This window comes from Trypanosoma cruzi, genomic scaffold (genome assembly GCF_000209065.1).
Source record: "Trypanosoma cruzi strain CL Brener 1047053517063 genomic scaffold, whole genome shotgun sequence".
Lineage (NCBI taxonomy): Eukaryota > Euglenozoa > Kinetoplastea > Trypanosomatida > Trypanosomatidae > Trypanosoma > Trypanosoma cruzi.
This window is the reverse complement of record NW_001849526.1, coordinates 235,542-255,007: the sequence shown is the minus strand read 5'-3', so window position 1 is coordinate 255,007 and position 19,466 is coordinate 235,542. Positions and strand designations below refer to the sequence as shown.

Genomic DNA, 19,466 nt, shown 5'->3' with positions numbered 1-19,466 from the left:
TGGACGTATATTCAACGGCTTGTACTTCACCTCATTCTCCAGCACAAACCCAACCATCATGTCCTCCTGACCCATACCAATTGATAAAAACTCCTCCTGACGCTCCTTGCTGTACGGCAGGTACGCCAGGCGCCTCAGAGGCTTGTACGACACCAACGCCTCCGCCACGTCCCTCGACAAAGTGTAGCACCAGCCAACCATAAACGACACGCCCACTGGGCGTTTATTCACCTGAAATCCTCTTCCAGCATGAGCGCCCATGTAGACCCCTCGGCGCGGCAGGAGGCGCAGGTGAGCAACAAACAGCGGCACACGAAGAAACATGTCGTCATCGCCCTTCGCAATGTAACTCGCGGTCGGAAACAGACGGAGCGCAAGGTCGAACCACATGTACACCTTGCGGCTCAAACCAATCTCCGCCTCAGCTCCAATTTCTCCCCCAGTGCCCGCTATTTTTCCTGGGGACACGAGGCCCTCGTTCATTTGCAGCGCAACCACATCGTTCCACTGTGCCGCCTCCTCCAGCATCGCGGCAGAGTAGTCATAGCCGTGCGACGGGTGTCGCCCAATAACGTACAGCACGAGCAATGCACCGGTGAAGTCGTTCGCCCTCGTCGCCACTCCGGGAAACCGCCAGCACGTCGACCGCTGCAGGTTGCGTCGCGTCCGCCTCGCTTCTTCGTCAATGGAGGGAACGCCCAGCACAATCAGGTACTCCCGCCGGCTCCACGTGTCCACAACACTGCGTGGGATGTAAGCAAGTGCTGCGTCGTCCGCGGCGGTGGCGTGCGAGTGGCGGGGGTTGTTGGGTCCCGGTGACGCATCATCGGCAGCGGTGTCAAACCTCAGAGAGAAAACAGTCGTGGCCACAATGAAGAGAATCAGCAGCACGGCAACTCGCTTCAGCTTACGCCTCAGCGTCAGAAGTTTCGGCTTCGCCATGGTCGCTGTTGGTGTGAGAAGCTAGGCAAAAGAAAAAGGGGCGGAGAGCGTGTAAGGGCGTAGAGCAATTTATCATTATTATGTTTTTTCTCGTGTTTTCTCAAACAAATCCGATGGACCGCAGACGGCACGGCAACACCTGCCCCCAGACCTCGTGGTGTTACAACTGTGTGCCCCAGTAATACGCGGCTGGTCCGGGCGCTGGTCGATGCCGTCAGCCCTGCGTCAGCAACAACAATCCCATGAGGGCAGCATTGCTGGCTCTTGGCTTCCCCGGATAATACAGGGCGACCGGCTCTGGCACCACGATGAAGTAGCCCGCATTGCCAGTGCGCACAGCTCCTGCTGGCATCCACCACCAACAACGCCCTCCGCGAGAACACGCACCAAACGAAGGTGTCGTCCACAAACAACCGGTGCGCCGCCCAGCACGCCGCACACACCGTCGCCACAAGAAGCGGCGCGCACTTCTCTCGGATGGGACCAGGAGCGTCCCGCACGACGCAGGGAGCCACCGCAGGCCCGCCGCCCAGCAGACAGTCCACCCGTCGTCTGATCCCCGTCCGCCCGCGCAGCAGCTCCTTCTCCCTCCAATCGGTGGACTCGACACCACACTCGCATGGCCGCGGGTGGGGCGCAAAGGAGAGGGCCCCGCGGCGTCCTCCTCGGGAGAAGCCACAGACGCCAGCTCGCACTCGCCCCCACCGCGGCACGTGCCATCGGCGCGCAACCGTCGCACGGCCCGCACAGCGCCGCTCCGCACACGTCGCAAGCACGGCCGCGCCGCCCCTACCCTGCGCACACTGCCACAAAAGAACAAAAGCAGGAGAAAAAAAAGAGGGGCAGCTGCGTCGTCAGCAAGCAGGGGCCGTGGGCCAGTGGCGTTGCCCCGCCCTCTGGGTACACCAGCGGCGGGGAGGGCGTCACGGCACGCACTCTCCCCACACCGGGAGCCTCACCACCAGCACTGGCAGCAGTCGCACCGTGGGACGCTCCGTTAACAAGGACATCACACGAACACACACGAAAATACGTCCCCAACCGCTCCCAACCGCAACCACCCACCAAAAAGTGAGGGCTCAGGAGTGGAAAGGACGAAACAAGCAACGTACACACAAAAAAAAAAAAAAAAATGAATCCCCTCCATCTCCCAATCGCACAATTAACAAAACTACAGGATAGAAAAAAAAACCCACATACATCGTTCATTGGCGGCCCGGCCCACACACGCACATTCTCATCGCGTGCTCCCAGCAGAAGGACACCCGCGGCACAACGCAGCGGGCGCCCACTGGCTCCACTCTCTCCTCCCGCCAACGGGTCGAGGGCAGGGAGTGGAACGCTCCACAGGGACGCTGAGCGGTCAATGACACATCCCACGTCGTTAGGCCACAGAGCACATAGGGCACAAACCGGGATGCAGCAACCAATCAAGCAATACCTTAAGATTCAACACGCACAGAAAAACATCCATTTCTTTCATTTTTCAATCGCAACAGGGGTATATCACGTCTTCTGAGTACCGTTCCACACGGGCGACAGGCGATGTGTCGTTGCCGAAGCGCGCCATGAGCGCGGCGTAGTCGTCCCCCCGCACATGATGGACACACATCGAGGTCGGCACCACCTGCCAGTGCCCGGTGTCATCGCGGGCGTCATGGTAATGACAGGGCAGCATCTTCACGTATACCATCGGCTTGTAGTTCAGTTCCTTCTCAAGAACCCAACCAACCATGGCGTCGTCATTGTGAAACTGAAGCAGTGCAAACTCGTGATCACGTTCCTCGCTGTACGGCAGGTACGCCAGGCGCCTCAGGGGCTTGTACGAAACCAACGCCTCCGCCACGTCCCTCGACAAAGTAAAGCACCAGCCAAACATAAAAGTGTTACCCGGGAAGCGCTTATTCGCAAACTGGGCGACACCAATGTGGTATCCCATGTAGACCCCTCGGCGCGGCAGGAGGCGCAGGTGAGCAACGAACAGCGGCACACGAAGAAAAATATCGTCATCGCCCTTCGCAATGTACCTCGCGGTCGGAAACAGACGGAGCGCAAGGTCGAACCACATGTACACCTTGCGGCTCAAACCGACATTCGCCTCAGCTCCAAAAAAGCCGTAGTGGCCAACTGTTTTGTTAGTCGTCACGAGGCCCTCGTTCATTTGCAGCGCAACCACATCGTTCCACTGTGCCGCCTCCTCCAGCATCGCGGCAGAGTAGTCATAGCCGTGCGACGGGTGTCGCCCAATAACGTACAGCACGAGCAATGCACCGGTGAAGTCGTTCGCCCTCGTCGCCACTCCGGGGAACCGCCAGCACGTCGACCGCTGCAGGTTGCGTTGCGTTCGCCTCGCTTCTTCGTCAATGGAGGGAACGCCCAGCACAATCAGGTACTCCCGCCGGCTCCACGTGTCCACAACACTGCGTGGGATGTAAGCAAGTGCTGCATCGTCCGCGGCGGTGGCGTGCGAGTGGCGGGGGTTGTTGGGTCCCGGTGACGCATCATCGGCAGTGGTGTCGAACCTGAGGGTCAGAACAGTCGTGGCCACAATGAAGGGAATCAGCAGCACGGCAACTCGCTTCAGCTTACGCCTCAGCGTCAGAAGTTTCGGCTTCGCCATGGTCGCTTTTGGTGTGAGAAGCTAGGCAAAAGAAAAAGGGGCGGAGAGCGTGTAAGGGCGTAGAGCAATTTATCATTATTATGTTTTTTCTCGTGTTTTCTCAAACAAATCCGATGGACCGCAGACGGCACGGCAACACCTGCCCCCAGACCTCGTGGTGTTACAACTGTGTGCCCCAGTAATACGCGGCTGGTCCGGGCGCTGGTCGATGCCGTCAGCCCTGCGTCAGCAACAACAATCCCATGACGGCAGCATTGCTGGCTCTTGGCTTCCCCGGATAATACAGGGCGACCGGCTCTGGCACCACGATGAAGCAGTTAGCTATAAAATCAACGGGGCGTAATTTGGCAGCGCCACCCCGACCAGGGCACCGCTGCCCAGTGTGAGACTAATGGCCGCCACAAGCATGTGAGCACTACTCCGTTGCTTTTCTTCGTCTATCTCCTTTTTCTTTTTTTTTTTTCTTTTTTTTTTTGGTATTTCTGTTTTGTTTTTGGAATGAAACAAAAAAAAAAAAAAGAAGAAGAGCGAATATTGCTGCTGCCGCTGCTGAAGAAGAAGAAGAAGGGCCTGGTGATGAGGATTACGGCAGCCATTGAGCGCCGCAAAAAAAAAATTTGCCTTCCAGTGGACTGTCTCACCTTTCTTTTTTCTTCTCCCACACACTTGCGCGCATACTCTCATCCAGTTGTTTCCTCGAGTTCATGTATGGGAATGGCATGTTAAAAAAAAAAAAAAAAGAAATCTCTTCCTCATCGTGAAAACAGGATGATGTGGTTGCCACCTCTGCACTCTCCTGGCAATGCCGGAAACATCATCGTGGTACGCCAGGGTCCATTACACACACGCACCCGTATCACCCAATGGGGGAAAAGCCAATAGCCGGTAATGTTTCCTTTATGGAATTGTTGTCATTGGCGCAACAAACACACACACACACACACACACACACACCGGACCAGCCGCGTATGACTGAGTCTCACAGTTGTAACACCATGAGGTCCGTGTCTGTATGGTGGGGTGTTGAGTGGGGTGAGTGGGGGAATGCACATGTTACCGTCCTGTCTGCAGCAGCACCATCCGCAGCAATTTTACTGCTGAGTGTGGATGAGTGAAGACCGTTGCTTCAACTTTGGCTGAGATCGCTTTATTTGATTCTTTAAGCGTCGCACCACCGACTCGCGGTTACGCTTAATGGCCTGCAGTTCAGTCAACCTTCTGGCAACGTCTTTGAGGCGACGGCTGAGGTCCCGCTTGCGTGATTGCAACGTTCGCAGCACTTCCACCACACATTGTAACTCTACCTCCACGCCGCGACGAGTCTCCCTCACGCCCTCGCGCAATCGAAGCAGTTCCCCATCCGTCTTGGGATGCGCCGTGGGTCCTGATGCGCCGCTCTGCCTCCCTCCTCCGCCTGCCCGCAAGGCGTGGAGCATCTTCCGTAGCGTTTTTGTCTCGTGCTCAAGAAAGACGATGCGCCCATCAAGAAAGTTCCCCCGCTCCCTTAACCGCTCGCGATCGGACGATGATTGAAGAATACAACGCGCCTGCAGTTTCTCTGGTGAAGATGTGATGGATGGTGCGTGCAGTTCCCCCTCCTGCATCCCGCTTGCCGCAACCATTCTTCGGCTCATCGACTCCATGACATTCTGGTAACGACACTTCAATTGCTGCAACTGCTCCTGGCATCGTCGAAGTTCCGCCTGTTTCTCCGCTTGGGCCTTTTGCTCGAGATGAAGCTCCACAACGGCGTTCTTTATGTCTGCAAGAACCGTCTCCTCCAGTACTAGCGCCTGTCCGCGGAGGATGTCCTCGAGAGTCGCGGACCCACGCATCCACTCCACGTGTGATTCGGCGACACGACGGACGGACCGCAACTCCAACGTCGCCCTCGAGTGATGTAAAAGAGCCGTTTCCTTTTCCTTCGCCAGACGCACAGCGTCAGACTCGATTGCATGAAGTTCCGCCCTTCGCAGAAGCACCACTTCCGTGAGGGCGGCAATTTTCTCTTTTGTGTCGTCTGCACTTCTGGTATGAGCGTTTAAGGCGCACTGCAGCGGTGTGATGTCCCGCCGAAGCGCAAGGCCGCGGTGCGTCAAGCGATGGAGTTGGGCCTGCAGCTCCTGCACAACACCCTCCAAAACTGTCTGCTCATGCCGGTCCTTCTCCCGCACCAAATCCCGTGCTTGCTCCAGCTTTAATTTCATGGATGATAATCGTGCCTCCAGAGCGTCAAGGTGGGTTTGACACATGTCACGAGATTGCCGCCGTGCCGCATATTCATTTTCTGCGGCAGCCAAAGCCTCTCTTGTTTTGGTGACGTTGTAATTTATCTCCTCGGCAAATCGGCCCTCCTGCTGAAGATCTGAAAGACACGACAAAGTCGCCGCACGAATTCGCACGATTCGATCATCCAGTTGCTGGAGGCCCCGCTGCAGTGAGGCACGTATATCCTCAAAAGCGCGTGTCGACTGCACACCGCCGCCCACTTGTGTCTCCTTGCAAAGACACTCAAGCTCCCTTGAGCGCAAAAGCAACTCCTGCAGTTGTGCGTTACGCCCATCCCAAAGCGCAAGCGTGTTGCGGTACGAAAGCAGCGCCTGCTGCCGCACATCTCGCTGGGCCGCTAGTTGTCGTTGCGTCGCAGTCGTTGCGTTCTCCTGCTCCTGTGCTTCGCTCGTGGAGGCGTGAAGACGGGCAAGCAAGACGTGCTGATTTCTTCTGTGGGCATCGATGCTCTTGGAGATCGTCTGCTGCTGCGCCAAAAGCTCCTGGTGCTTCTTCTGCAGCTGATCAAGAAGAGCCCGACGGGCCGCCAGGGTTTGTTCCCCGCTGGCGTACGCCTCCGTGTTCGCCGCCGTTTGTTTCTCACACACCGTTATCGCCTCCTGCACGCGTGACACCGCCAGCCACGACTCTGTTTTGTCGTGTTTGCCCCTCACAATATTCAGCCGGAGAGCCCGCAGCTCCCCCTGCACCTGCGCAAACTCCTCCTCCCCCCGCTGCAGCGCGCTCTGTGACATGCGAAGAGAATCGTGGGCACCTGTCAATGATGCCTGCACCCGCTCCAAGCGGTGGCGCTGCCGCTCCAAATCCCGCTGCGCCTCATGAGCGTTCTTTTGCGATGCAGAAGCGGCAAAAAGTTCCAGCGCTGTCTGCTCCAGCGCCTCCGATATGGCATGCTCCTTCTCAAGAGCCTTCGCCTTGGCCTGCACTGCACGTGACACTCCCTGCAGCAACTCCTGGACCTCCTTTTGACGACTCTTCAACGCATGAAGATCGGCACGGCTGTGGGACTCCTCCCGCTGCAGAAGCTGCAGCGCATCATCGTCCCTCTGCAGGCGCTCTTGATCTTCGACGACGGCCTTCGTTCTCGAAAGGACATGTTGCTTCACCTGCGCCAAGTTCCTCCGCAGCACGGCGACGGCCTCCCGCTCCAACTCAATATCCGAAAATTTATTCTGTAACTCATATGCAATGTGGTCTATGCGTTGCTGGATCTTTCGATTTGTTTCATTTAACACCCACGTCGGCCAAGACATGAATTGGCACAAGAGATGTCTGCCTACTACGTGTAAAAACAAAGAGGAATGAAAATAATAATAATAAACAAGTGGAGAGGGGAATGCAACAAACACATTAATTCCAAATGCAGCCTACCGTGTAGCACCCACCCCACCTCTCCCCTCAAGGAAAGTAGTGGCCGCGGAAACAATAACAATCGACGCAGTTATATGCACAACAGAGAGAGAAAGAAAAAGAAAAAGAAGAAAAAGAAGAAAAAAAGCGAGGAACAGAAGGCGTGTCCGTGCGGAAAAAAAAAAAAAATAAATAAAAATACAGACGGATGGAAATCAACAGAAAAAGTTATACGCAACACTCATTGTATCAGCAACTTCTTTGGCCGTGCGGCATCCCGTGCCTGCCAACGCACGTACTCTGCGCGGTCGTGGGGATGGTCCGTGTCGTCTGGCTTGGACTCCACCGCGTCCGTGTCAAGAGAGGCAGACGTCTGCTCCACCGCGCTGTTGCGAAGCCGCTTCTGCGGGGCCGAACGCGCGCTGGCGATGTTCACCGGCGCACTCTTCTGCGCAACGTACGTGATGGCAAATTCGTCGTCGTCGTCGTCGTCGTCGGCCCCAACGGAGACGGAGGAGGTTTGGGCGGGATGCAACGACGGCGTTGGGACGGCGCTGGGGAGTTCCTCCTCGTCTGGACAAACGCTCGAATGCACAACAACTGTCTTCTCACCCGACATGTCACCGCCGCCGCCGCCGCCGCAGAGAAACACACGCAAAGTGCTGTGAAAGGGAGACACACACACACACACACAAAAAAAAAAAAAAAAAAAAAAAGAGAGAGAGAGAAAACCCCTGCAGAAACAAAAAAAATCAAAGGCCCAAGCCATTACATACATACACTCATGTACATACAAACACATGCCACTCACTATTACTAATGACAAAAGGCAAAATGTTCTACAAAGGCAATACAAATGTCGTTTATTCAGACGCTGCCGCCAATCATACAAACAACTCCATTCCATAAATAACTGGCACCAACACAAAGAGCGACGCGGACCGTAGTAAACAGAAAAAAAAAAAAAAAAAAAAATGACGGAGCACAAAGCCCTCAAAATATCCCCCTCCCCCCTACAAGTCAAAAATAAAAATAAAAAATTAACAACAATGAAAAAAAAGAAAAAGAACAAATCACACTCATATAGATATATAGATATATAGATAAATAGATATCATGATGCATCATGGGTCCTCTACAGGAGATCATTGAAGCCAAAGTGGCTTCTCCCTTCACCATGCAAGTCGCTCCTTTTTGTGAAAAAAGCCACCGGTAGGCCCATCCGCCGGTAGTGTGGCAAGATAAACCAAAGTCTCAGCCCCCTCATCTGGTTCCATGGGTGCCTCTGCACGGTTTCGCGACATATCTGTTCGTACATACCCGGGATATGCTGCATTTACCTTCGCCGCCTTGGCACTGTTTTCCTCTTGCGTCTGCAGCCAGTAGGCAAGATTGTGCGTGTACATATTCAGTGCCGCCTTTGTGCACTTGTAACTTGTAAAGAGTGGACTGCCGTACCTGTTGTGCGGATGCTCCACCGTCTCGTGGGTGCCGAGGGGTGTGCTGACATTAACAATACGTGGGGCGTCGGATGTGCGTAGCATCAGCGGTAAAAAGGCATTGGTGACCATCACGGCAGCAAAAAAGTTCACTTCAAACTCCTCCCGCATGCGGGGCACATTCAACGGGGTGATGTGGTTGTCGTAGTCCATCACAGCGGCGTTGTTGATGAGGGCATCCAGCCGTTTATACCGCGCCTCCACCTCACGAGCCGCGGTGGCAACAGAAGCCTCATCGGTAATGACAAGATGCAAAAATTGCACGTCCATGTCATCCGCGCGAAGCGACGCTGCTGCTGCCTCGCCACGTTGAACATCACGAGCAGCAAGCAGGACGCAGTAGCCAAGTTGCGCCATGCGACGCACCGCCGCGTACCCAATGCCGCGATTCCCGCCTGTCACCAGCGCCACACGCTTCGACAACATCACTGCCCAATAATAATATATATGTATGTATTTAGATGTATGCTTATAATATATATAGGTGGATAATGCGTGCAGAAAGGCAACAGTCTCCCTCCCTCCCTCCCTCCCTCTCCCAGGCACACACACACACACACACACACACATTTCGTGCAGAGATAAAAGTAAACAAACAAAAAATAATAATAATAATAATAATTGATAGTAACGCCATGCAGATAGAGACAAGGACAAAAAATATAAAAAGATAAAATAAAATAAAAGATAAAAAAAAATTTAAGAAAAAAAAAAAATGTCAATGAAATGCATCAAATCAACCTCCACTTTAACCCCCCACCCCCAAAATAATAAAATAATAAAATAATTTGTCATTACGTCTCATTCAATTTTTTATTATTTTTCTTTTCTTTCGTATTTAATCTGTTCGTGTCATATGTGTACACATGTACATGCATGTATGCACCCATCCAACCCTCTCTCTCTCTCTCCCTCTCTCTCTCTGTGTGTGTGTGTGTGTGTGTGTCCGTCCATCCTCATCCCCTGTAGATCACCTCCACACAACATTGTGCAGGGCGAGTATGATGCGCTGCAGCTCATAAAGACGACCCTCCTCCCGCCGCACAGACTCACGGCGGCTCCAGTACGCACGCAACATCTCCTCGTAGGCATGCGATTCAGCCTCCGCCATAAGTCACACACTCAACAACAACAACAAAAAAAAAAAAAAAAGGACAAGAGAGCAAAATATATATACATATATATATATTATCAGGTAACAGAGATAAAAATAAAAATAAAAAAAGAACACCTGTACATAAGAAAGGTCACATTTCTGCACGGCGACAAAAAACCACACACCCACCCACCTTTCCCCTATCCCCTCCCTCTTTGCACAAAAGATGGGTACATGAACACTTCTTCTTTTCATAACTTCTTGCGCCTCCTCCTCCTCCTCCTCCTCCTTTTACTCCTCACCACCACCACCTCCACCCGCTTCTCTCTCACCCCCTCTCCCTCCGTTCCGCAGGCACATATACATGCATCTATGTATGTACATATATGCTTATGCATTGATATATACGCACGCAAGTACCTCTACTACAATGAAATTAAAAAGTAAAAAAGATGTCTCACCGCAAGACACCAAAAGATAAAAAAAATTAAATAAATAAATAAGTAAATAGGGATCAAAAAAGTACAAGTTTTTTTTTTTCCTACTATTACCAGCGCGTCTAGCTATACAATGCCATCTGGGTGCCGAGGAGGTGGTCGAGCAGCGACAAAAGTTTTCTGCTATGAGGCAACTGCCGTTGAGAGAACTTTCCGAGGCGAAGGTCCTGTTCAATGCCCAGTCTTTGGCGCACAGCCAAGGTGCCTGGACATCCTAGAAGCAGATGGTGCAAGGTTTCCTGCGGGCCTATTGGCGTGCTTGTGGAAGCTGGCTGATCCTGCGGCAGCAGAGATCGCCTCCTGGCACTGCTGTTTAGATGCCGTGTGGCGTCTGGGTTGTGTGTGCAGCGACTTCTGTGCTGTGCGGTGCTTCTCCGTGTGGGGAAAACCATATCACAGAAATCGCATTTGAGCTCGGGAAGCGGTGGAGGATGTTCCGGGTGAAATGACCGACAGTGACTGACGAGATTCGAGAATCCCGTCAATGTAGAATCACAGTACGGAAATTTCTCCTTCCGACGACGTGTGATGGTCCGTCTCCTTACTGGAGAGACGTCTTCCTCCCTTGCCGACGGGGGAAAAGCATCCGTCCCCGGTGCGGTCGGATCGTTGTTAGAGCGCATATGTGCAGACTGTTCCGGTGAGATGTTGCAGAAACGGCATTGGTTCGTGCAATCTCTCACAGCCCAGTATAGTCGGCCCCAGAGCTCAGATTCCCCGCACCTTGCCCTTGCGAGGTGAACCAGTTCTTGACGGTGAAGAACTTCCTGAGTGATCAGGCCCTTGCCGCTGAGATCTGATGGCCTTGTGCCGCAAAGCAAGTAGCGGTGAGTGTCTTGACGAATCGTACTACTCCACTTGTTGGTGAGCTGGGTAGTAAAACATGTCAGCAGGTCCGTATGCCATAAAGGTGCAATTCCTTGCTCCGTGTATTGTCCGGTTGCCATAGTCTGCGTCGCATACTGATCAGCAAGCTCGTTAGCATTTACTCCACAATGTCCGTAACAAAACTGCAGATGCACGGACCAGCCAGCACACGCCAGTGTCAAGAGACGCTGCCAGATCTGATCCTCCGTCCAGTCGGTCTGACTGAGCGGGCCCTTGTTTAGAGCCGCTAGAAGAGACTGACTGTCTGTAACCACAAGCAGGGTTTTATGCCTGTGCTGGATACGAGGGATAATCAGCTTCTCTAGGGCTAGGAGCAGCGCACGGGATTCCGTCCTGTAGCTGCATGGGCGTGTGCCGCAGTTGATACTGGCCTTTTCTATTATCTCCGATGAATTGAGGGATGAAAGCAGTATTCCAACCCCGGCTGACTTGGGAACGTCTACACCGCCATCTGTTGCGAGTATCCACGAACGGTGGCTGTGCAGCGCTAGAGCCTCTTCGCTGACTCTGCGCTTTTTCCTTGTCAGCTCTTCCTCGTCAGTTATTGAGTGGTCTATCGGAAGTTCCACGCCAATGGTGACCCGGTGAGCGGAGGTCGCAAACAGGGAGGAATGGAGCTGCGAAAGAACCGCTCATTGCGTGGTGAGCTCTCGGTAATGCCATAGCCCTTTGTGTATGCGTCTACGAAGGCATATAGCTCGTCCCGAGATAATGGCGAGATGCGGAAACCTGCGCGAGGCGGTGGCTCAGGCGGGGGTCTCTGTATCCAGTCCATCTGACATGCGCGTGTGTTCTCAAATATGGAGAGCCGCGCGCGCAGGCAAAGGACATGGAGCGGCGGCATATTAGCCTCTAGAAGTGCGGATTCCGGGTCGACAGTGCTCGGAACTCCGCTGACAATGCGTGCCATAGTTGCGTACGTCCTCTGCATCCCATTCTTCGCTGAATCCGTCGCTACTGCCCATATGAGTTCGCTGCCATAGCGTAATTTGGGGGCACCGTATCCAATGACGAACGTGCGTAGGTCATGTGGAGATGGTCCCGCCTCTTTATGCGCTATGCAGCGTAGCTGCGATATCCGTTGCGAAGTGGCAGCGCATTGCTTGGAGGCCGCCACATTTAGCGTCAGTCGTGGATCGAGATCCATGACAATAAACCTCGTGGTTCGCGATGCCCCAATGGTTATGACTGGGATTTCACATCCCGCCACTACCAGCGGCCACTTTCCTTCACGATCATAATCTGACTCCGTGTGCGTGGAGAGTGTGAACCAAGCGGCTTCACACTTTGACGGGTTGATGGCCAGGCCATTTTCTTGACTCCACCCATGTAGTTTTTCAAGAACCGTGTTGGCAGTGGGAATGGCGTCTTCCCGGGACTGCCCCTTAACGATAATAGAGAGGTCGTCCGCATACATGTCTGCTGTGACATCCGCAAAGCTGTTCAGCAGATTGAGAAGTGAGTGTACGTAAAGGGAGAACAAATATGGTCCCAGTACGGACCCCTGAGGAACTCCTCGCAGCATGGGACGCCGATCGCTGTTTCTGTTACCAACTCGTGTCTTCGCGTGGCGACCACGTAGAAAGTTTCTAAGCCACCTTCTACAATTCACCCCCGGAATATTAGCCAGCAAGCGACTGAGGACTCGATGATCTATGGAGTCAAAAGCCTTGCTGAAATCAACCAACACCAGCAGGGTCCGATGGGGTCTGTAGTGGAGTTGATTACCAATACCGCTCTTCTTGGGAAGGTTCACTTGGAAATAATCATTTCTATTATGCTCCACTTCGTGTACCAGGTGTGCCAGCTGCATCAAAAAGTACAAGTCACAGTAACTGTCGTCATTTAAATCCCCGTCAGTAAAAACAATGCCAACTCCCACACAACCAAAGAACAACAAGAAAGTAAATATATATATATATATATATATACCGGCCAAGAATGTATCAAGTGTATTATCAACGCGAATGGAAGTACAACAGAATTCCCTCGCAGAGTTCACTCCGTTGACCCCTCAAATGCACACGACATTATACCGCCAATGTAGCCAATTCTCCTAAACAAAACACACAAATACACAGATCCACCTAAATAAATGCGTTGCTAACAAGCCACTGGCGAAGTGCCATGTACTCCCGCAGCCGGCACTCACCGTAGCGCACGTAGTCCAGACCGCTGCCCCCAAGAGCAAATGCCTCCGTGTCCACCGCGCAGTCGGCACACTCGTCGGGCGCGCAGCCCATCACGATTGCCCACAGCGTCCAGTGGAGGTGCGACGCCAGCATGCCGAGCAGCAGCTCCACCAAATGCGCCTCGCTTACCGAGACCTCACTCACCGGCGCCCCGCTGCTCGTCGCAAAGTACCTCCGCACAGCCTGCAACGCGGCAGTGCCAACGTCCCCCGCCTCCCCGTCAACGTCACCCCGCCGCCAGGCGTCAACGATCAGCTCCGGCAGCCGCGGGTACTCCTCCCCAAGCCCGCGCCACGCATCCGCCTTCGCCGCGGGCGGGAACACGCTCAGAAACTTGATGAACCCGCGACCACCCGCCTCCGTGCCCCGCGTGTAGTCGTAGTCCAGCTCGCACAGCGTGTTGCCAAGGTCAAAGCAGCGGTAGTTCGCATCCGTGTACTCAAAGTCAATGAAAAGGTACCCGCGACGCTCCACTAGATTTTTGCCCCCACACCGCCGCACCACATGGGGCGCGTCGACTCCGCCGTGCTCTCCGCGTCGTCAAGGCTCGTCAAAGAGTCGCTCCTGCGGAACGCCACCGGCACCTGCCGCCTCGACAGCAGGATGTTCCCGGGATTCAGATCGTTGTGCGAGAAAACAACAGGGACGCCACGCAGCAGCAGCTCGCCGCGCAAAAACATGATCTCCCCCGCCAGCCAGTCCACCAGCGACCGACGGTGCGGCTCCACCACGTGCGATGACAGCAGTCGAAGCAGGCGGAAACTCGCACGCTCAAACGACGTTGGGCACACGCTCTCCAGGGCCTTCTCACGCACCAGGTTGCCGTAGTAGCCGGCAGCTCCCTCCATCAACGAGGCCAGTTCGTCCACGCTCATCGACGGGGTCACTACTCGGCCCACAAACTTGGCGCCCTTCACGTTCTCCGGCAGAAACGGGGTCGCATCCAGCTGATGCATGCGGCACAGTCCCTCATATATGTCGCCCAGCAGTGATGGCGACGCCAGCAGCATATCCGTCGTGCACGTGTACACACCGTCCATGAACTCCTCCACGCGGCCCCAGTGGAAGCTGTGCAGCACAGCTGGACTCATCTCGGCATCGCTCATCAGCCGCATCGCCTTTATGTCCCGCGCACGGTCAATCGCCTCACCGCCCCTGTCACCGTACACACGCAGCAGAACGGCCTTCCCGGGGTACGAGGCGTGGCCAAGACGGTACACGTGGTTACTATTCCCGCCAGAGAGTCGCGTCACATCCAGCTCATCCGCCAGCCACTGCGACACACCTGCGGGGCCGTCGAGCGGCCCATGCGATTCCTCGAGACATCTGCACCCAACATGCGGATTGGACGACTTCCCCACCGAGTGGTAGTAGCTTGACGGGTCAAAGAGGTGGCGCAGCGGGCACCAGTCCTCGTGCCCACGCATGTTGTGAAACCGGCTCGCATTATCACCAACCGACGCGTACCCATCGTTCGCGGGGCGCCGGTGCATCCGCGCGGACTTGCTCTTCGCCACGCAGTACAGGGAGTGGCATAGGCGGTAGATCAGTCCGTCCAGCTCCAGCTGCTCCTCCGTCCGGTTCGCCAGCGAGATGATGCTGTCGAGCGACTCGGCGGACACCCACGACAGGGTCGGTGACGTCTGCACGACACCCGCCCCACACGCCGTGAGCGGCGAGCCCGGTGGTTCCTCCAATGAGCGGCGCAAGACCGCACGAAGCGGCACATCCCCCAATGGGTACGCCCGGCCGTCCGCAGTCGGTGGCATCCCTTCCGCAGAATTGAAGCAGAAAAGGAAAAAAGGTGCACTCCTCTGCCCAGTGGGAGAAAAATAAAAATAAAAAAAGAAGTGAAGCAAAAATGAAAATAAAACTAATAAATGGAATAGGAAGCAGCGGGCCTGTGTTTCCTGTCACAGCTGTGTGCATGTGCGTGCACGGCTGAGGGTGGCTGCTGGTTGTTTGACCAGTGCAACGATAGCAACCAGGAGGTCCCGTTGGCCTCGGCACAGGGTATGATGGAGGGGAAACAGGAAAAAAAAAAAAACGATTAGAATTGACGATTCTTCCCAGCACGAGGCCGTCAACACATATATATATATATATATCGCAGCTCTGAAGGACGTCATAGCCTGTGCAGTGGTGAAGGATGTTTACTTGTACCCCCACCGCGTAAATGCAAGGAGCGATGTGGCAATTTCCTCTGTGTGTATTCTTCACGCACTTTTTTTTTCCCATCTTCACAAGTTGTTCCGCGTCGACCAGCCCACAAACACACACACCGCAGCCACCGCTTTACCAAACGAAAAAAAGGGGTCTCATGTCATATGGTACGAACCATCGCTTGTCTGATTGTCCACACGGCCTTGCGTGAAGAAACGATGTGACACCTGCACAATGCCTGCTCCACAGATATATATATATATATATATGTACGCATGGAGACTACTGCATGCCTGGACATGCTGGCTTTTTTTTCTTATCCCCCTCCCCCTCCTCCTCCTTCCTTTTTTTTCTTCCCTCAGTGACGGAGGGCACCTCAAACCTCATGACGCTTCTTTCCTTCCTTCCTTCATTCATTCAATCATTTCCCTGCCTTCAGGGCCAAACAAACAAAAAAAAAAAAAAAAAAAGATGAGAAAACAACGGTGCCCGTAGCCTGCGATATAAGTGAGCGCACACACACACACACACATAAAAAAAAAAAGGGGGGGAGTGGGGGGGAAAACACTGAGATGCAGCTCACCGTTACATTTGTTTCATGTCCCGTGACATCATGAACACATAATAATAATAATAATAATAACTTACTGCAGCGAAAAAAAAAAAAAGCAGTGAATAGGGCGCACATAAAAAAAAAAAAAAAAAAAAAAAAAAAAGTTGAGTAATATATATACATATATATATGTATTTATATTCCCCCCTCTTTTTCTTTTTTTTTGTTCAATTCCCTGTAAAACTGCAGCTATGGTTCTCAAATGTAGAAGGAAAAATAAACAAAGTTATATAATATATATATATATGTATATATATATAAGTATTATTATTATTAGTAGTAGTAGTAGTACTGGTAGTAGTATTACTGGTAGTATTATATTTTTCATCTCAAAGGTCGTCACGCTGGTCTATAAACTCATACATTGGATTTGTATTCTCAATGCCGACATTCGTCATCCATTTCGCCAAATCCGCAATTTTCGATTCTTCTGTAAGAGCCATCAATTTACTCATTGAGCTGCATGTGTTTTGGTTACCCGCTGAAGCCAAACAGTGATCTGCCAGCCGCCCCAGTAACACTCTTCCGGCGTCGTAGTATACAGCCTTAAAGGATGTCTTAAGAAGGGCTTCCGGCTTCTTACGTAGCTTGCCTGCAGTCCGTTTACCATGCTGTAAGAAAAAGCTCTCTGTAACGTAGGCAAGTGCGGAACAGACTTCGGACTGTGGCTCCGCTGACACATCAAGACCGCGCTTTTTAACCGCCTCCTCGCATACTTCCTTAGCAATATCCCTCCAGACTTCCCAGAAAGGCGCATTGGGCACCTCACGCTTCCCCTGTTCGCTGGTGGGTTTCTTGTCGCGGTTTTGGTAGGCGTAGCGTGCAAAGTCGGCCTTCTCCTGGCAGTCAGGGCAGGTGAGACCTCGGTCCTCCAAGAAATCGCGGAGCTCCCGTATCTTCATGCGCTTAAAGTCCGCCTCCGTCAGCTCGGCTGCAGTGGCAGTAACCATGAAAGCCATCAAAAGCAGCACCAGCAGCCATGGAAGCAGGGCAGCGCCATTGCGCAAGTATCGTCGTGGTGGCATTTAAGCTTTGCTACACAAGGACCGGGCTCTCCCTAGCCAGTGAGGAAAAAGACATATATATATACAAGAAAATGGAAAAAGTGAAAGACAGAACAAATACAAAACACATGACTGATGGCCTGCTTGCATGTGTGTGTGTGTGTGTGTGTGTGTGTGTGTTTGGAAAGGGAAAGGAAGGGAAAGTGAGTCGACATGCGCCACAAAAAATGACTCTTCTCATCCTCCTCAATGGCATGTGTTTTCTTTCATTTATTCATTTTTTTTTTTTTTTTGTGTGTGTGTTTGTTTGCGATTCCCCCATTGTCGGCCTTCCACTTTAAAAATATGTACTTTTTTTTTTTTTTTTCTTATGTATTGTCTTAAACGAGAGCCGAGCCGGTGATCGCCTTCCTCTACGATGACTCGGAGTCGTCGTCGTCGTCGTCGTCGTCGTCGCTGTCAAATGTACGGGGACGCTTCTCGCTGCACCCGCCACGGTTCTCTGCATGACGATGACGACGGCGGTGCAACTCGTCAAACACCTGCCTGCTGACCCCGTCGAACTCCTCCCGCGCAAAATAAGTCGGGCTCGCCTCCAGCAGCCACTCGTCGGCCACCGCCGTCACGGTGCGGATGTAAGTATTACTGGTGAGTACAAGCTCGTTAAACACGACGAACTTTGGACGGCGGTTGAGGAACGTGGAAGGGAATAAAAGACACTTGACATCGTCCTTCAGCGTCATAAATTGATTCTTGGTTGGCAGCGAGAGGGCGACTTTGGTGAAGTACCCGCGAAGAATAGCGCGGCGTATCTCATTTGCGAACTCATCCTTGACGTCAGTTTCTCTCGGGGCTCGAGTCGGTGGACGGGAATATGTGCTGCAAACATCGCGGCCCAGTCGACGCATAACGCCAAGCAGCTGCCGGTAAATGCTGACGGCCTGCCTCATGACACGTGGATTGAGATAGTTTTCCGATGCCCATGCTGCACTTTTGTTATTGGCGTCGTAAAATGCATTAAAGGCATTCAAAAATGCGACATGGTCCCCTGTTGGGTGGTTAAACTGCTCCCGGCACCGCATTGCACGACCTCGTTGATCGTTGGTGGGGGTCACAAAGGGACTTTGGACGGATAGCATCGCACAAATACGTGCAATATCGTCTGAACAGCCATACTCGGGGCTATGTAGCAACATCGCCGCCATCTCAGGTTCTAACGGAAACTCTGCCATCTGGCGGCCGATTTCCGTCATGTCTCCGTCGTCATTAATGGCGCCTAAATAATTCAAAAGCTCCAGCGCCCGCATGAGCGTTTCCGGGGCCGGTGGCTCCACAAAGTCAAAGTTCACCAGGTCTTCCACACCCATCATCTTCATGTGCAAAACAACGGAACCCAAGTTACAGCGCAGAATTTCAGGGTACGTCTGCGGCTGCAGGAGTGTGTCAAACGCTTTGATGGTGTAGAGGCGGAAACACTTCCCCGGCTTGGTACGACCGGCACGACCGCAGCGCTGCCGTGCGCTCGCTTGACTGATCGGTGTCACCAAAAGGGACTCGACACGCAACTTTGGGTTAAACACCTTCTGCTTGGAAAAGCCACTGTCGACGACAAAGACGACACCGTCGATGGTGAGGGATGTCTCCGCCACGTTCGTTGCTACGACAATCTTCCGTGTGCCGGGCGGGACCTTCTGAAAGACCTTCCGCTGCTGCTGGGGCGGGAGGGCGGAGTACAACGGGAGAACCACGACGGGCCCCTTATGGCAGTCCGCGCTGCTGTGCTCCGCCATACAAATCCCCTTCTGCAGTCGCTCCACCGTCTGCTCAATCTCGTCCTCGCCGGTGAGAAAAATGAGAATATCGCCCTCGCCCTCGTACAGGTGAATCTGCGTCGCCGTGCGTATCGCCGCCTCCACGTAGTTTGCCTCGGGCGACCGCGAGAAGTACACCTCCACACCAAACATACGGCCGGCAATATGCACCAGGGGCGCCTCCGGAAAGTACACTTGAAACCGCCTCTCCTCCAACGTTGCGGACATCACAACGACGCGTAATTCCGGTCGCCGCGGCAACAACTCCTTCACGACACCAATCAACACATCTGTGTGGACCGTACGCTCATGGGCCTCGTCGAGGATGATGACACTGTACCGCAGCAGCAGTGGGTCGCTCATGGCCTCCCGAAGCAGCATGCCATCCGTCAAGTACTTTAGCCGCGTCCTCTCGCTGCTCATGTCATCAAATCGAATGGCGTACCCAACCTCCTCACCGAGCGTGACATCAACTCCTCCGCCACACGCTCACTGACGCTGG

The 19,466-nt window shown here is 53.4% G+C and overlaps 7 protein-coding genes and 2 pseudogenes across 7 annotated transcripts, besides 45 other annotated features; all 9 read right to left on the bottom strand.

Annotated features, from left to right (window-relative positions):
- On the bottom strand, positions 1 to 942 carry Tc00.1047053508805.136 (UDP-Gal or UDP-GlcNAc-dependent glycosyltransferase, putative; the record flags this gene model as incomplete). Its single annotated transcript, XM_804496.1, has 1 exon — positions 1 to 942. A coding segment is annotated over one exon (942 nt), but the record flags the coding sequence as incomplete, so codon positions are not given.
- Positions 1 to 3,738: a sequence feature (areas not merged during assembly with more than two copies in the genome that could not be assigned to a particular haplotype).
- Tc00.1047053508805.120 (UDP-Gal or UDP-GlcNAc-dependent glycosyltransferase, putative) lies at positions 2,429 to 3,562 on the bottom strand (the record flags this gene model as incomplete). Its single annotated transcript, XM_804495.1, has 1 exon — positions 2,429 to 3,562. The coding sequence occupies one exon, from the start codon at positions 3,560 to 3,562 to the stop codon at positions 2,429 to 2,431; it is 1,134 nt and encodes a 377-aa protein (XP_809588.1).
- Positions 3,739 to 4,359: a sequence feature (haploid, non-Esmeraldo-like haplotype).
- On the bottom strand, positions 3,884 to 4,246 carry Tc00.1047053508805.110 (uncharacterized protein; the record flags this gene model as incomplete). The annotated part of the gene is made up of 1 exon (XM_804494.1): positions 3,884 to 4,246. The coding sequence occupies one exon, from the start codon at positions 4,244 to 4,246 to the stop codon at positions 3,884 to 3,886; it is 363 nt and encodes a 120-aa protein (XP_809587.1).
- Positions 4,008 to 4,037: a microsatellite.
- Positions 4,360 to 9,180: a sequence feature (heterozygous, Esmeraldo-like haplotype).
- Positions 4,485 to 4,516: a microsatellite.
- Tc00.1047053508805.100 (hypothetical protein, conserved) lies at positions 4,654 to 7,104 on the bottom strand (the record flags this gene model as incomplete). Its single annotated transcript, XM_804493.1, has 1 exon — positions 4,654 to 7,104. The coding sequence occupies one exon, from the start codon at positions 7,102 to 7,104 to the stop codon at positions 4,654 to 4,656; it is 2,451 nt and encodes an 816-aa protein (XP_809586.1).
- Positions 7,314 to 7,348: a sequence feature (T-rich).
- Positions 7,377 to 7,402: a sequence feature (AT_rich).
- Positions 7,443 to 7,820, bottom strand: Tc00.1047053508805.90 (hypothetical protein, conserved; the record flags this gene model as incomplete). The annotated part of the gene is made up of 1 exon (XM_804492.1): positions 7,443 to 7,820. One exon carries the CDS (start codon positions 7,818 to 7,820, stop codon positions 7,443 to 7,445), a length of 378 nt encoding a protein of 125 aa, XP_809585.1.
- Positions 7,675 to 7,698: a microsatellite.
- Positions 7,895 to 7,932: a sequence feature (T-rich).
- Positions 8,156 to 8,176: a microsatellite.
- Positions 8,224 to 8,274: a sequence feature (T-rich).
- On the bottom strand, positions 8,374 to 9,270 carry Tc00.1047053508805.80 (short chain dehydrogenase, putative; the record flags this gene model as incomplete). The annotated part of the gene is made up of 1 exon (XM_804491.1): positions 8,374 to 9,270. The coding sequence occupies one exon, from the start codon at positions 9,268 to 9,270 to the stop codon at positions 8,374 to 8,376; it is 897 nt and encodes a 298-aa protein (XP_809584.1).
- Positions 9,181 to 9,794: a sequence feature (haploid, non-Esmeraldo-like haplotype).
- Positions 9,214 to 9,236: a microsatellite.
- Positions 9,244 to 9,269: a microsatellite.
- Positions 9,302 to 9,322: a microsatellite.
- Positions 9,356 to 9,416: a sequence feature (T-rich).
- Positions 9,465 to 9,490: a sequence feature (AT_rich).
- Positions 9,597 to 9,624: a microsatellite.
- Positions 9,624 to 9,646: a microsatellite.
- Positions 9,795 to 10,513: a sequence feature (haploid, Esmeraldo-like haplotype).
- Positions 9,825 to 9,928: a sequence feature (T-rich).
- Positions 10,063 to 10,096: a microsatellite.
- Positions 10,274 to 10,299: a sequence feature (AT_rich).
- Positions 10,326 to 12,994: a mobile genetic element.
- Positions 10,514 to 12,995: a sequence feature (areas not merged during assembly with more than two copies in the genome that could not be assigned to a particular haplotype).
- Positions 12,996 to 13,081: a sequence feature (haploid, non-Esmeraldo-like haplotype).
- Positions 13,082 to 13,175: a sequence feature (haploid, Esmeraldo-like haplotype).
- Positions 13,090 to 13,112: a microsatellite.
- Positions 13,176 to 13,351: a sequence feature (heterozygous, non-Esmeraldo-like haplotype).
- Positions 13,268 to 15,142, bottom strand: Tc00.1047053508805.30 (annotated as a pseudogene).
- Positions 13,352 to 14,292: a sequence feature (areas merged during assembly that could not be assigned to a particular haplotype. This can correspond to areas where the two haplotypes were merged or to regions with more than two copies in the genome that were merged during assembly.).
- Positions 14,293 to 15,106: a sequence feature (heterozygous, non-Esmeraldo-like haplotype).
- Positions 15,107 to 15,539: a sequence feature (areas not merged during assembly with more than two copies in the genome that could not be assigned to a particular haplotype).
- Positions 15,202 to 15,250: a sequence feature (T-rich).
- Positions 15,540 to 15,569: a sequence feature (haploid, non-Esmeraldo-like haplotype).
- Positions 15,570 to 16,191: a sequence feature (haploid, Esmeraldo-like haplotype).
- Positions 15,786 to 15,808: a microsatellite.
- Positions 15,980 to 16,019: a sequence feature (T-rich).
- Positions 16,158 to 16,179: a microsatellite.
- Positions 16,192 to 19,466: a sequence feature (heterozygous, Esmeraldo-like haplotype).
- Positions 16,225 to 16,252: a microsatellite.
- Positions 16,261 to 16,290: a microsatellite.
- Positions 16,377 to 16,409: a microsatellite.
- Positions 16,424 to 16,464: a microsatellite.
- Positions 16,479 to 17,174, bottom strand: Tc00.1047053508805.20 (hypothetical protein, conserved; the record flags this gene model as incomplete). The annotated part of the gene is made up of 1 exon (XM_804490.1): positions 16,479 to 17,174. One exon carries the CDS (start codon positions 17,172 to 17,174, stop codon positions 16,479 to 16,481), a length of 696 nt encoding a protein of 231 aa, XP_809583.1.
- Positions 17,303 to 17,333: a microsatellite.
- On the bottom strand, positions 17,567 to 19,466 carry Tc00.1047053508805.10 (annotated as a pseudogene; the record flags this gene model as incomplete).
- Positions 17,582 to 17,614: a microsatellite.